Source organism: Python bivittatus, unplaced genomic scaffold, assembly GCF_059951505.1.
Source record: "Python bivittatus isolate LINGU-HERP-01145 unplaced genomic scaffold, Pbiv_v1 ctg000020_np1212, whole genome shotgun sequence".
Lineage (NCBI taxonomy): Eukaryota > Metazoa > Chordata > Lepidosauria > Squamata > Pythonidae > Python > Python bivittatus.
Window position 1 is genome coordinate 58,528,435 of NW_028277030.1, and position 16,059 is coordinate 58,544,493.

The 16,059-nt window shown below is 37.5% G+C and overlaps 1 protein-coding gene across 1 annotated transcript in view; it reads right to left on the reverse strand.

Moving 5' to 3' along the window:
- Positions 1–16,059, reverse strand: part of SEC63 (SEC63 protein translocation regulator) — a 35,366-nt gene that overhangs the window by 6,208 nt on the left and 13,099 nt on the right. The window contains exons 6-16 of the mRNA XM_007423353.4: positions 14,833–14,891; positions 11,881–11,931; positions 10,984–11,092; positions 9,336–9,430; positions 9,119–9,251; positions 8,053–8,145; positions 6,816–6,970; positions 4,648–4,795; positions 2,519–2,601; positions 795–854; positions 104–274 (exon numbers count right to left, since the gene is read on the reverse strand). Coding sequence (XP_007423415.1) covers positions 104–274; positions 795–854; positions 2,519–2,601; positions 4,648–4,795; positions 6,816–6,970; positions 8,053–8,145; positions 9,119–9,251; positions 9,336–9,430; positions 10,984–11,092; positions 11,881–11,931; positions 14,833–14,891 — 1,157 coding nt within the window. The remainder of the gene's footprint in view (positions 1–103; positions 275–794; positions 855–2,518; positions 2,602–4,647; positions 4,796–6,815; positions 6,971–8,052; positions 8,146–9,118; positions 9,252–9,335; positions 9,431–10,983; positions 11,093–11,880; positions 11,932–14,832; positions 14,892–16,059) is intronic.

Genomic DNA, 16,059 nt, shown 5'->3' on the forward strand with positions numbered 1-16,059 from the left:
TTTTCAGTAAACTACAAATCCTGGTCCACAGTTTCTCTGAAATTTAAGAGTATTTTTCAACAAGCCTCAAAACAAAATCCCAATCCATTCGGTTGATACATACGCTCCCAGCAACCCCATTAGCTTGTTTTTGCTTCAGCTGCTTTGTTTGTAGCAAAGGAGCAGGAGCTGACTTCTTTTTCACAAGCTTTTTCTTCCTTGATTTGGAAGTCTTCTTTGTTCCTTTATTCTTCTGCTGCCATCCTTTGTTCTTCACTTTATTAAGGTCTCCTTGCTGCAAAGTTAGTAACATTTGAAGTAGTTACTTCAGTCCTTGAGCCACCTGAGTCTGTTTTAAGTATCAGAACAGAAACCAATACAGACTCTTTAATATTAGGGATTTCCTTGCAACTTGCAGAGAAAGGCAACTGCCAGGGCACCACCAATATCTATGGGCATCTTTCCAGGGAACAGCTGGCTCTATAGAAGCTGGCCCACGCTTGTTACAAGTGTGACACCCACAAAACCCTACCTGGCTATCATTTCTTGTATTTTTAACATTTTCTCAACAAAAGCCTCTGAATATTTTACAAAAAGCTTAAGTCATAAACCATAAATCCAGAGATCAGATTAAATTACCTTTCCAAAATGATTTTATCCTCCAAGGGTTAAAATGATCTTACGGAACTTGGCAATCTTACACAAAATGTGGGATTTAGAAGCAGGGTTCGTTGAGAAAGGAAACCTCAGAGGTTACTAAACAGTCTTTATGGAATTACAACATAACCATCCACACCTATTCGTTTTGAACTTACGCCATCCTCTGCAGGCTGTTCTTCAGCTGAACAGGTTGACTGTTCCTTCTCAAACACTTCCTGAATAGAGGGAGAAATAAAGTATGTTAGTCGCTGGGTATCAACAATGTGAAAAACTAATCAATTAAACACTGATAATGAACAGAAAGTGAGACATTGATTCACATTTCTCAGATGAAGAATCCAGTTATGAATAGAGGGCAACTTCAGTCAGTCTAATCATTGGCGGGAAGACTTTGGGCTCCTGAGATATTTTTAAATTTAGATGTAAATAACTGTTGAGGGCAAATATGTACATGGAAGAATTAAGGAACAGAATGTGCACATGGCTTTAACTAAGAGCTGGTTGGAAATGCCAGAACAATAATTGCAGCTCTTTTTACATAAATATCTACTCCTGCCTTTCTTTCTTTTGGCAGCCTAATTTTAAAGGAAGGAGGAGGGCTTTTCATTATCACTGTTGTTAAGGAACTGCAAGGAAACCAGACAGGCAGATCTACTGCAAATCACCCAGAGATCTATTTTCTGACCATCTCTGAAGATGAATGAATGTTACCTTTCCCAGCTGATAAATGCGTATCTGTAAACTGGACTTTTAAAAAAGATGAAGACGGAAAGATTATTTTATTTAAAGTTAAGAAGTACAATATAACCTTCTCATAGTAGCTGCATTTCTAAAAAGGCATTGACTGTATCCACCTTCACAAAGTGAAAAGGGAATATAAAATCTTTGGTTCTGTTGCCAAGCCAGAAATATTTTAGAAATATGGGCTGTAAGGGAGAGGGGAAAGTGTATATAGCTCTTTTTTTATCATGAGAAGTTTCTCTACATATCACTGAAATATGTATTTAGCATAAGGACTTGTAATAACACACTTGTTTCTTGAATGCCAAAAATCTCTTCCCACCCCAAAATCAGCTTTGATAACACAAGAGCTGCGTTCCTGCCCTGTTGTACTACGGCAGCCTGATTATCAAAGAACAGTTTTATAGCTGTCTATGGTTCCATAAAAATTGACCCACAAATACCTGGGCAGATGGGGAAGGGGGAACTTTTAAAAACAGCTAAGGACTAAATTATTAAGAACTCCCTGAATCATCTGCTGGAAATTCAACCTGATTTCTCTATCTAGAAGAGACAACTAGGCCCGCAAATATCATCAGATTCTGATGATTACCTTTTAACACAGTGTTCCTCAACCTTGGCCACTTGAAGAAGTATGGACTTCAACTCCCAGAATTCCCCAGCCAGCATGGCTGGCTGGGGAATTCTGGGAGTTGAAGTCCACACTTCTTCAAGTGGCCAAGGTTGAGGAACCCTGCTTTAACAGAATCAGATGATATTTGTGGCCCTAGTTTTCCTATATTACATAATATAGTTGTGTCTATATTACAGTTACTTATATATTTCCAATTCTTGTCCATGGAAGCAAAGCTTCAGATTTGGCACAAATCAGATTGAGCTGTTTTCTGAGTCATTAGACTGGGATCCAGACCAAATCCTGTAATCAGTAAGTATGTCCCATTTGAAGCATAGGAAACGCTTAGAGTCTCCCTTTACAGTATATAGCACCCATAAGAGCCACAAGTGGAGATTTTGGCATGAATTGAGGTCTTAGGGAGTTCCACAACCCTGTGCAATTTGCTCCTTGATGCATTCAGGGATATGACTAGATGTAGCATAAACAAACCCAAGAACAGTGCATACCAATATGAATACTTACTGCCATTGTCTGTCTTGTCAAGGTGACCAAAACTGTGACTAGCGATCCTACAGTGATGTTATTACTGTCTTCATCATCCAAAACTGAAATAAAGGTTCCCCAATTATATAGCTTTCTTGTGAATAGGTTTTACTCAACTTTTAAGTTCATGACTCAAAAAAAAAAAAACTAAATTTTTTGCAGCTTGAGCTCTCATCTGGATTTTAATCAACCATCTCATTTAATGATAAAACTCAAAGGACCTTAAAGATACAGCGCAAGCAGCTGTGGATTGAAGGGCAAAGGAAAGATGGCAAAGTATATAAGAAGAAAGGCTTTGATAGCCACTCAGAGACAAATTTGTATATATTCAATTTCTCTTTCAAAGGCTCTGTACAGAATCCTCTCTTTAAAAAAAATAAAAAATGCATACCTTTGAATAAAGGTGTATAACACATGCCAAATTTGAACCACCTGTTTTCAGTAAAAAATGAACTTCTTCAGTCAGTTTGGGAGTGCTTCAGTCTTGAAATAGCCTGCTTTGCACTCAAAACAGTTTTGCATTCAAAATGGGTGTTTCACGCTTGAAGTGGGTACTTCAAATTCATGCATTCCTACTTTGAAACTAAAGGACTTGAGGCAATTTGATGTATAATAAAAAAATAACAAAGGAGTCTAAAGGAACTTCCAGTAATGCATCTTCCTGGCATCATCTGATGACCGCCAGATGTGCAGACTGCTGCATTGATTATAGCTGCCATAACAACTGGGTGGGCAAGTCAAATAAGATAGACATTGGATAATCCAACATATCCGAAGGGAAACAGGTTGGGAAAGGCTGTTCTAATAACGGTCTATGTTACAAATGAAAAGTAAAGTAAAGCAAAGATAAGCTATAAAATCATGTAGATGGAAATTTAATTTAACTTTTTTAGAAAATCAAAACATTCAACAATTCTTAAACAAGTAATTGTAACAGCTTCAGTTAAGCAAAGGTAAACAGGTTTAATGGATTAAGGAAAACAAAGACGTTCAGACAAAAGACACATTTTTTAATTATCAAGTTCCTCACAGGAACTCTTTAACAAGTAAAAGGGATTGTCTCCTCAAATGATACTGCTCAATATTTACAGTTTAACATGTACTTATGTTAAAAATGAACTGAATGATTTCTGGCCATTTAGATCAATCAAAATAACTTTAATGGATCAATGTAAAAAATCAACTAAAATTTGCTGTGTTAATTCTGGGAAAAAATGAATCTCTGCTTCTCCCCATTAGCTGAGAATGATGCATGACTGAAATGGAGTGTGCATGTATGTATGTGTGTACGCACATATATATCCATCCCCCAATGAGTGTTCAAAAACTCAGGAAAGTAAACCAAACCCAGGAACAGTAACAGAAAATAAGACCCACAGAAATGCTCAAACACAAGGTTTCTACTTAAAATCAGTGTGCAAGCAGTGAAATACTAGAAATGCAGTATTAGATATGACTAATTTATAACCTATCTGAACATTAATTCATTCAGTCTATTCCTGAAAGCAGTTCATGCAAGAGATTGTTTACACACTAGCTAGCCTTAGTTGAAGATGACCATGTCAAAATTTGTCATGCTTTATATGCAAACACTTGGTAAGCTGTCTTCCATCACAGTTGGGATATGCAGAATGTTTCATTTTGAACCATTCTGAGCATGAAATTTCACAAAAATTCTCATTTCAAGTGCAAAACTGTTGTCTAATGTCCTTAGCATTCTGGAACCATTCAAGGTTGCAACACAGTGGTTAGGAAGTATTTCATACTGAGAACAGCTTTTTCAAGTCTGAAACTCTTCTTCAATGCTTGGGAGTAGCTTGTTCCATGGCCAGAGTAGTTTTACATGTGCAAACAGGGCATTTTGTGAAATTCCAACCTTGAAACATTTTGCACAGCCCTCCTCCAGAGTTATACATATTAACCTATCAACATGGAAGCTTATTATATCCTCTTTATTTGAACCTCAAATTGGCTAAGACAGCCAATGCAGGAGAATTCAAAATCCCTAAGGGATTAACAATATAAATTCATTAACATCATTAAATATATAACATTAATTTGATAGTAAAAATTCTTATCAAATCACTAAGAAAGCAGATGCCACCTACCCTGGGGTTTTATATCCATGGTGATGTGTGGAAAACTGCCAAGGACAGCCATAACTTCTTCACATTTTTCATCTTCAAGAAAGTGCAGTAAATTGTGACGATCTGAGGCTTTTAAACTCACCAAGTCTTGAATAGATTTAATTTTGTACTGTTTTCATAAACAAAACAAAATATTTTTCTTCACTTTTAGAAAATAAGGTATCATATACATTGTTTATCAATACATTCCTAAGATTTATGTAAATATGTCATTGCTAAATAAAAAACCTCCACTATAAACCAAGGCTTACATAATCCATCATTAAAATCTAGCTTCACAAAAGACAACACATGCTGAAAAAAACTGAATTTTGCCATGTTAGTTACAAAAGACTGTATTTTACAGAGATGTGCAAAACACCTACATGGATCAGCTAGTTTCACATGGTCCGTGTCTAGACCAAAACATATGTTCTATCCAGATGTGTTTCAGTGAAGGAAAAAGCCAAAGACAATAGCTAAGGATAGTTAGGGAAAAGAAAACACTGAGGAGGGGTTGGGGAGAGGTCGGAACAGCTGCATACGCCATATTTGACTCAAGGACATTGGTAGCAGTGGCATCTAAGGGGGCGTAAACAAAGGAAAGCACTTGATTGTTTAGGATAAGACTAACAGGTGGGCCACTGCATAGGACATGTGGAGAAAAAGCAAAATGCACCAATTTGCAAGTTTGGTGTAGTGGCTAAGGCATCAGGCTAGAAACCAGGAGACCGACAGTTCTAGTCCCGCCTTAGGCACAAAGCCAGCCGGATGACCTTGGGCCGCTCCCTCTCTCATCTCAGCCCTAGGAGGGAGGCATGGGCAAACCACTTCTGAAATCTTGCCAAGAAAACTGCAGGAACTTGTCCAGGCAGTTGCCAGGTGTCAACACTGACTCGAAGGTACCGAAAAAACCCCAAACAAACAAACATAAGACCCCTCTGGATTCTGTTTTGGCTAAAACCCAGACTGACCAAAATGTTGCCATTTTCTGTGCTACCAAACCTCAGCATGCCCAGAACAGTATGGCAGAATTTCGAAAGAACAATGTATTTATTTTGGGTTGAAGATAAAGCACATTTTTCATTTCACACACCTTCTATTAAAAACTAGCAGTTGCTCTTAAAACCTGGAATGTTTTAATTAAATTAAGAAAATGTTCCTGCAACATGATTAATAGAAATAATGAAATTAGACATGAATTATCAAGAACATAAACTGTATCTAACCTTAAGTTTGTTTTTACTTAAATGTTACCTTAAGTATTACAAAAAAGAGACAATATTCTGTATGTTGAATCCCTATATGTGATTCTCTGGAAATGGTGTTTAATTAATTAAATATAAAGATCAACTGGATAATCTTTGAGATCAAAAGAGAAAGGAAACAGGAAGGTGGAAAATGAATATTGCTTCCTTTTTCCCAAGTACACTCCCCTAGTCAAGCCAATAACTAGCCTCAAATTGTCAAACTAGCATTAAATTCCAGTTACTTTACATTCCACCTTTCCATCTACTCAGAAATGCCATTTGCTGATTTATTCTATAAATACAGAAATACTTTATATTAATCTTTTTTATATTTTTGGCTGATACAGATTTATTTTGTAGCTTTTTAAATATTAGAGTAAGAGGTAAATGTATTTATATCTATACCTGTACCAAAGAAAATTGGAAGTTACTTTTTCTCTTCTGTATTTTCTTTCTTTTGCTATCTTTTTTTCTTGATTTTTCTATTTTACTGAAATTTAATAGAGCTCTTAAAAAAAAAAAGAAATCCCATTTGCTAAAATACAAAAAGCTAAGTATCATCAGTTGACAGTAAATTTGCACCATAAAAAGCTGTGCAGAAGTAGTTTCCTGTGCTATCTTTGCAAACTAGCATTCAAAAGCAGGTTAACATCATATGGCTGGAAATGGTGGTAACAGAATGAGTGATTAGTGACACTTGCCACCTAGCAAGTAGCTGCCTGCTTCTCCGTGATTTGGAATAACAGCTATTGTAGAGTTTCTCTTGTTTTATGACCTTGAAATATAATCCTTCTGGATAAAACTGTGAATGAATTAGTGTCTCAAAGAATAATTTTTTCCCAAAATGTGGTCAGAGCAAGTTAGTTCTAAGATGCTATAGATTATCTCAGTGTCTTCTACCTTTTTATGATTAGAGACCCTTCTGAGATTGTCTTCTTCAATATGTGGGAGTTGAAGGAGTGGAGACTTAAATTGCTGAAGCCCTTGGACAGTCATCTGAGAAAGTTTCATGCAGTTTTCCAAAGAAGCCAATGATGGAGCACGAAATTCTCTTTCTGAAGGAGAAACAAAGGGAAATATGTATACTCAACTATCAGTTTTAATTTGCAATACACAGTACAGGTAGTCCTTGAATTACGATGGCAATTGAGATCAGAATTTCTGTTACTAAGTGATGCAGTCATAAAGTGTAGTGTTATATGACCCCATCATTTACCGACAGCAATCCCTGCAGTCCCCATTGCCATTGTTAAGCAAGGATCGTGCATCGTTAAGCAAGCACCTCCTTGCAATTTCCTGCCGGCTTCCAACAAAGTCAGTGGGTTTGGGTCAGTGGGTCAGCAAGTTCCAGGCGACTTGCAAGCAGGTTGGCAGGCAGATTAAATGGCTACTGCCAGTGGCATGAGGATGTACAAATGGCCAGGAAAGGTGCGCAAGTGGCCAGGGAGGCACAGCACGAGTGCAGTGAGGCTCAGAGAGGGTGCGCAAGGGAAGGGTGCACCAATAGCCAAGGAGGCGCAGCACAAGCATTGCGAGGCTCAGGGAAGGTGCATGAGGGTGTGTGGGTAGCCAATGTGGCGTGAGTGCAGAGGGGCTGGGGGAGGGGAGACTTACCTGAGCAACTTGCAACCTTACCTGCTGGCTTCCCCGTTGACTTTGCTTGTGAGAAGCCAGCAGGAAAGGTCACAGGTCACAACCATGGGACACTGCAACCATCGTAAGAGCAAGCCGGGTGCCAAGCCCACAGATCACGATCATGTGACTGTGGAGGTCCTGGAATGGCTGGAATTTTGAGGACCACTCATAACCACCACTCATTTAGTGCCATCATAACTTTGAATGGTTGCTGAACAAGTTGTTAACTGAGGACTACCTGTAGAACACCCAGGAACTATAGGACTGGGTACTGTAGTGAAAATGGAAGGTGGACTCAGAGAAGGAATAACTTAAAAAATATATCAGATTTCTTGCTCTAGTTTAAGACTGCTTTAATGCAATTCAGTTTAAGCTATTTAATTTAAGAAAGTTAAAGTAAGTACAATGTTACTCTTTCCTCATGTTACTTGGTCTCATAGAGAGGTTATAGAATTTTAAATATTATAGTATTGACAAGTATATAACTATGGTTAGGACTTACCTTCACGGCTACGTGCCATGAGTATTAACTGGCAGATTACATTTACCATTTCTTGAAGCAAAGAAGGGCACTTTTTTAAGATAAACTGTTGATCTACAAGAAAGGAAAAACTGAGCAATTCTGTGCATAAGTGAATACTATACATGACTATAGTCTTTGCTTTCTCATCATTATATGGCTACCAAGAGACCTCTGTCATATGCATTATATAAGTTCCATATGGCATTATGCAAGCAAGCTTCTGTTTCTGCAAAAGGATATCCCATCTTCTCTTCCCCCTTACGTACCTCCGCACTATCTCCAAATCTGCTCTGAAGGGTGTTTCAATCCTCTAGAGCAGATCTGGGGGGCCCCTGAGACTGCAGAGGAAGAGGGAATCTGTCCACCAACAGCACCTATTTTAACAGTTGATGGACATAGTAAGTTTCATCCAATATCTACATATTCTAATGATCAAATTTTGATGTAAATCAAGATATGCACAAACTCACTATTCTTGTGTGTGTGCACACGCGCACGTGCACACACACACTCTTTTTGCTGCCATGGCTTTTCCCTTAAGCAAGTAATGTAAAAAAAAATCTAGAAGTCACAATTAAGCATAATTTTCTGTTGCTGACAGCCTCTGAATAGCTGTTTAGAAGCTATTTACTATAGTTTTTTGTTTGTCCTTTAACAGGAATTTACGGCTAACAGAGGTTCCTAATTCATACAGAGGGAGGAGTGAAGCAGCAGAAAAGGGACTGTCTGCAGAAGTAATTAGTTCATGTATGACCTGGTTTAAGAAATATGTAGATTTCAGCCACTTCTGTGAAGGCTTTGTTATACTCAAATTTCTATCAGTGATTACCGCAAATATGTATGTGATGAAGGCACAATTGGCTTTGTGCTTAAGACCTGAATCCCTTTTGTGAACTTAAAAAAAAACAGTACACACCTTTCCTTGCCATCAAAATAAATACTACCTCATATTGAACAAAAACAAGTATGAAGCTTGAAATTCAACAAGATTATTTCAAGTTCTTGTTCTAGCTCTATACTATCATGGTTTCTAAAAGCAAAATACCTTGTTCAAGTGTCTCAGGAACTTTCATTCTGGCAAGGTGAGCTAGTAAGAGTACTCTGGCTTTCAAGCTATACGGACAAGTAAGTGGAGGTTCATTTTTCTTCAAATTAATGCTGCCAATTTCTCTGATAAGCTGAAAATGAAAAAGAGAAAGAATGTAACTGAAGAATATTTGGTACCAGCACATGAAGAAAAACATACTCCGCTAATAACAAACCTGGGGTATTTGAATGTTGTCCACGGGTCTGCTTGTTGCATCTTTATTATACTGAGGGTCAAATTCAGAAGCTCCTGCTAAAACCATTGTAAGTCCTGCAGAGAAAATATATAAATGCAATGTAAATATGCAAAAAGGATTAAGATGTATATAAAGATTTTATCAAAATCTGTCCCAGCAAGATTTTTATCCACCACTTTCTCTTCAGATACTCATCAACAACAAATAACTAAAAATAATACAAATACCTTAGGATCATTCTCTCACTATAGAAGCAAGGACAAATGACTACCTTAGACAACTATTTTCATGCATGGGTACTCAGAAATCTTACAATGGGACTTTTTCCACGGTAGCTATGTATATTGTTTTAAGATCCAAGATGGATGACAATTAAAAGAAATACCAGCTAAAATTATGTCTCTGTTACCACCCTTATAATATCAATATACATTGTCTTCACAGGAAACATTAATAATCCCATTATTCTTCTATAGTACAAAGTTGTATGAGGCTTACACTATAAAGCCTATAATAGGTATCTTCCTTACATTTACTTATCAATAATTCAACCTGTTTATCCTTTCTTCTGTTGGTGCCCTGAACTTCATTTTTAAGCCTGAAGATTATCTGAAAACCAGATATGATGTCACAGTCTATACAGAGTTCTTTCCATCTGATCATGCAGCTACTGTACTGAAATAATCGCATGGTTACATCCAGAGAATTGTGTTAGGGAGCAAAAGAGGTGCTGGCATTGTCCCAGAGGGGTGAGCAAAAAGTTGCCTTGTGCTGGGGCAGCAGTTCTTGAATAAGAACAACTTTGGATTTTAGTATGACTTTTCGATATGCTAAAGCAGGGGTGGGTAACTTTTTGTAATTTGTGAGAAACACTTCCTCTTCCCGCTGCGCCTGGAGACTATGAGTATGGCTGATGATTTCATGGTTTCACTGGTGGGTTGTGTCAGTTTGTATGCTATGCAAACCCAGCCTTGGTTGTTTTGTTTTTCATCCTAGCATCCTTCCTGCAGATGCAGGATCCACTTTTTTGGATCAACCAAACACTGATCCATTGGTTGTGACAGGAACTGATCGACCAGCTTGTCGCACGAACCTGACATCATGGGCTGAGAGTGACTGGCCCAAAGTCACCCAGCCGGCTTTCATGCCTAAGGCGGGGCTAGGACTCAAAAAAAAACTGGAGCCACCATGACAAGGCTGACATTTCCGGTCTTTTGTGTGTGTGTGTGTGGGGGGGGTTTAAAGGGTGAAACTGGTGCCTTAAGTCTCTCAGAATTTGTATCCCAACTGTACCAGAGTGCTAGAGGAAGAGGATTTGCATAACTGACTCTCTCCCATAACAACAAAATACATTCTATAAAATATTTTCAGGTTTAATCTAGTCATCTGGTCTTCTTCCTAGGATGAGGAATATTTCATAAGAGAAAATTTAATTTAACCAACTCCACCTCAAATGTTACAGCCTGTTCACAGGCTTAGCACCTTAATCCCATATTCTTCTCAAGAAATCAAGTAGCATACCATAGAAAACCTAGTACATAAAGTTCAAACATTCTGTAGAATATAGGTCTATCTCTACAGAACTACAAATTTATATGTTAATATTTAACTGGTACATAACACTTACTCTTCATATCCATATTTCTGGTTTTATAAACAAAATAGGTATAAATTTGGGTTGTACGGATGAGAATCTGGTCTCCGCTGTAACGTATCGATCGATACCACCAAGAACCCTAAGTCATTTAAGACAGAAACATTGACATCTATTAATGATACACAAATGCAGTGAATATACAACTATTTTCTCCAATTTTGATCCTCTGTGATTGCCAGAGCATAATTCTTTTTAAAGCAATGAATTACAGAAACTCTAGCAGTTCTGTTAGATGACAACTGACATTGCAGGATCAAAAGTTAAAAGACAGACGGAATCTATGTTGCATAAAAGTTTTAAATCATGTAGTATAATGCCAAGAAGCAGGAAAAACAGAAAACAAGATGATTGCAAAGAAGGAAATGTGACAAACTTAAAATACTAACCCTCTGTATTGAAAAGCATAATGCATTCATTGAGTCAATGCTGCTCTGCAGAGAACCGAGCATCCATTTTCATGCTTCATCATCTGTATGTTAAAAAAGTATCCAAAACACATTCTTCTGTGTTTTGGTATAAGCTATACAGAGGAGCAATACAGAACATTTCCTCCTGAAACTCAACATCTCTGAACACTCAGAATTCCAATTCTAGTCCTTTTGTTTTAGCCAAAAATAGAACCTAGATAACATATGACAAACTTCAAAAAACTGGAGACCACACAGTCTGAATAATCAACGATCACAGGCATACCCGAAATTTGTTACACAGATCATATGTAAATAGGTGTAAATGTGAGCTGCATGGTTAGAAAATTATTATCATCATAATGTTGGGATGATTGACTCTGTGAACACAGGGTTTGGCATTTCCGTACTTTGTACTTTGTGAAATGTACTTTTCACTCTTGATTTAAACAATACTTACTACAACCACTGGAAGAATAACCATAAATGCTAATCCATACACCAGCAAAACCTAGGGAGTATGAAAAGAAATATCAGAAACACTGTAATAAAGTCACAAATGCCTACATAGGCAGAGGAGCCATCTTTTTGTACACTGCATGCACATTAGGCAAGTTGTATTTTTGAGGATGAATTTCATTATTGAACAACTACAGTGCTCTCAGTCAATCCAAAATGTTAATAAACCTCAAACCTGAATATTTAAGAAAGTAAAAGTGAGGTTTTGGCTTTCTTAGGAGCATATCTATGTGTGCAGAGTTATTGGGCAACTATTAGTGTGCAGAATTATTATGCAACTAACTGAAAAACGAAAATTCCCCCATCTCACTCATTTATTTTCATCTGTTAAAGTGAGAATAATAAACAAACAACTCAAAATTTACAAATAAACATTTCTGACATTTCAAACAAAAAATCAGTGACCAATATAGCCACCCTTCTTTGCAATAACAGTCATAAGCCTTCCATTCATGGAGTCTGTCAGTTTCTTGATCTGTTGACAATCAACTTTTTGTGCAGCAGCAACCACAGCCTCCTGGACACTGTTCAGAGAGGTGTACTGTTTTCCTTCACGGTAAATCTCCCGTTTGAGAAGGGCCCACAAGTTCTCAATAGGGTTTAGGTCAGGTGAGGAAGGGGGCCATGTCATTATTCTTTCATCTTTGAGGCCTTTACTGGCTAGCCACGCAGTGGAGTACTTCGATGCATGCGATGGAGCATTGTCCTGCATAAACATCATGGTCTTCTTGAAAGATGCAGACTTTTTCCTGTACCACTGCTTGAAGAAAGTGTCTTCTAAAAACTGGCAGTAGGTTTGGGAGTTGATTTTGAGTCCATCTTCAACCCGAAAAGGTCCAACTAGCTCATCTGTAATACCACCAGCCCATACCAGTACCCCATCTCCACCTTGCTGGTGTCTGAGTCAAAGTGGAGCTCTGTGCCTGTTACTGATCCAGCCACGGGCCCATCCATCTGGTCCGTCAAGAGTCACTCTCATCTCATCAGTCCATAAAATCTTTAAAAAATCTGTCTTTAGATATTTCTTGGCCCAGTCTTGCCATTTCAACTTATGTGTCTTGTTCAGTGGTGGTCAAGTTTCAGCCTTCCTTACCTTGGCCATGTCTCTGAGCACTGAACACCTTGTACTTCTGGGCACTCCAAGTAGGTTGCAGTTCTGGAATATGACAGCACTGGAGGATAATGGGTTCCTGGTAGCTTCACGTTTGATTCTTCTCAAAACTTTGGCAGTTAATTTGCCTCTTTTTTTCTCAACACATTTCTTGTGACCCTGTTGACTATTTGCAACAAAACGTTTGATGGTTCTGTGGTCACACCCCAATATCTTAGCAATTTCAAGAGTGCTACATCCCTCTGAAAGGCTTTTTACAATTTCTGACTTTTCAGAGTTAGTTAAATCTCTTTTTTGGCTCCATTTTGCCTGAGGAAAAGAAGCTGCCTAATAATTATGCACACCTTGATATAGGGTGTTGATCTCCTTAGGCCACACCCTCCCTCATTACACAAATACACATCACCTGATATGCTTATCTCCAATAAGCATTCGGGTTTCTACAGCTTGGAGGTGGAAAATATGCATAAAAATGATGATATGGTCAAAATACTTGCCTAATAATTGTGCACACAGTGCATGTTCTACTACCTATAAGCACTGAAAGAAAAAAATTCAGGAACCAAGGAAGTAATCAAATCATATTTTAAAAGACTCCTCCTCTATATTTTCCTTGCCAGATTTCCAATCTGCTAGAAAAACTATTTTACTTGACAAATTTTTAACTATTGAAGATAAACAACACAGAATAGACACAGACTACAATAACATATCTGCAATTGTCACTTTAATTTAATATTTATTTATTTATTACATTTTTCCCCTGCCCATCTCCCCCCAATGGGGGACTCTGGGCAACTCACACAAGACATTAAAACCATATATATATATATAAATACATAAAACATCAAAATTTGAAAAACATTTCTAAAAAAGAAATTTTTAATTTCAAATAATTAAGAAAAAGGCAGAGGGGAATCATATATTTGTATCTCTATCTGAAAAAATATCTGATAATAGCCTATATGTATCAGAACAAGTACCGTGTCACTCGAAGCATTTTTGTTTAAATCTCATTATTTTAGAACTTCATATATTTTGGACTTGAAACTATAGGAAGTGTGATACCATTATCTTTTAATCTCTTTCCTCAAGAAGGCAAGCAGCAATAGGAATAGACGTCATGTTTGCAATCCATGTGCTCACGGCATAGATTAGATCAGTGTTTCTCAACCTTAGCAACTTTAAGATGGGTGGACTTCAACTTCCAGAATTCCCCAGCCAGCATGCTTGCTAGGGAATTCTGGGAATTTGAGAAGCACTGGAGTAGATTATTCTAACCCCAGGATATATGCAATTAAATCTCAAACTAAATATCTACGAAGGAATTTTCCCATGCTAAGCTTAGCAGTTCAGGCATTTTTCCTTCCACTGCAGCATGGCAAAGTGACAAGATTGCATTTAAATGTGTTTACAAAAATCTGTATCTTGCAGAACAGGGTAAGCAAAGTCAAATTGCCACTGGGGCATACTACATTACTTTGCCTCCCGGCAATAAAAGAAAGCCTCCAAGGATTCACTATAGTTAAATCACAGGCAAAGTACACTCCACCATTAAAAGCCAAAGCAAGGAAGAATACTAATTCTTTATACAGAACTGGACTACAACTCTGGGTAGGATAAATACTAAGTTTCCCAAAGCTGGCAACAGAAAAGCCAAAGTTTACGCACATCAATGGACTGTCATTTTTTCTCTAAATGACTGTTAAAAAACTCTATCTGTAGACCATCATCTGCACTAAGGATTTCAGCTTAATATAGCCACATTGGGAGTTGATTTACCAAAATAGAATTCTTCTGATCCACAATCCAAGCTGGCAATGCAATTCCAAAGCTTGTAGCTGCAAGAAACATGAAAAAATTGGTTATAAAATATGGCAATATAGTCAACTTACATAAATTCTTCCAGTCATACAAACTGGGTATATTATATATTTTTACATCGTAAGCTTTCCCTTATTAAACAAAAACTGAAAATCATATTTTTAAATAAGCGCTATCTGTGGTACATATCTGCATGCAGATCCAACTACAGGAATGGTCTTCTTGCTCCCATCTGCCCTGGGGTTTTAAGGAGATAAACACTCCTTCACAAATAGCAGGAGACAAATGGTCCCTCTAAGATCAAGAGACACCCATAGTATGAAAAGAAGTTGTACTGATTTGTAAAAGTACAGATGACCTGAAAGATAACTAACTACAATCCAAGCTAAGTGTAAGAAATGACAAATGCTTTTCTATATAACAAGACAATCCCACCTATTTTGAAGGGTGAGCTTGTAAGACCACTTTTAAAGAAACATCCCTAGGACCTAGAAGGCTATAAGAACAACTGCAAATATCATGTTCTTGGGGAAGATATACAAACTGAATGGATTATGCATACTCAATTTGGTCTTAGCTCTGAACAACTGAGTAGCTTATTATGGAGAGGTAACTTTAGAACAAGTTCATCATGCTGCTGATGCCAACTCAGGACAGCACAACAGTGCATTAACCCTGATTTTCATGACTATGTAAACAACCTCCCTTCAACTCACCCATAGGGGAACAGTAAGCAGTGGAATCTGTATAATTATTCCATGAGAAGCTGTTGATTGATTTGGAAATATCAGTAAATATGAATTTATAGTAGATATGAAATTGAAACTGAGGTATTCCAAATTCTCCAGAATGTTCTCATAACAACAAATTTTGGCCATATGAAATGCCTGCAATTCAATTTGACTTTGTATGTGTATCAGAACTATCATTCTCAAGTAGCGTGCAAAAATGCAAGTTGAACAACATTCTACGTGAAGTTGTAATCTAACAAGCAAAATGCACAAATAAACATATGAAGGTTTATGAAGCTGGCTCTCTGGATAACATGGGATTCACTGGTGTATAACAGACTGAATAATGGAATGAGGCATGAGTGACATTGAAGTTAGCCCACAAAATACTGGGGCTTATCAAAACTTCTCAGTTAAAACTTCCTAAATAAGTAGTACAAAGATAAATGATATA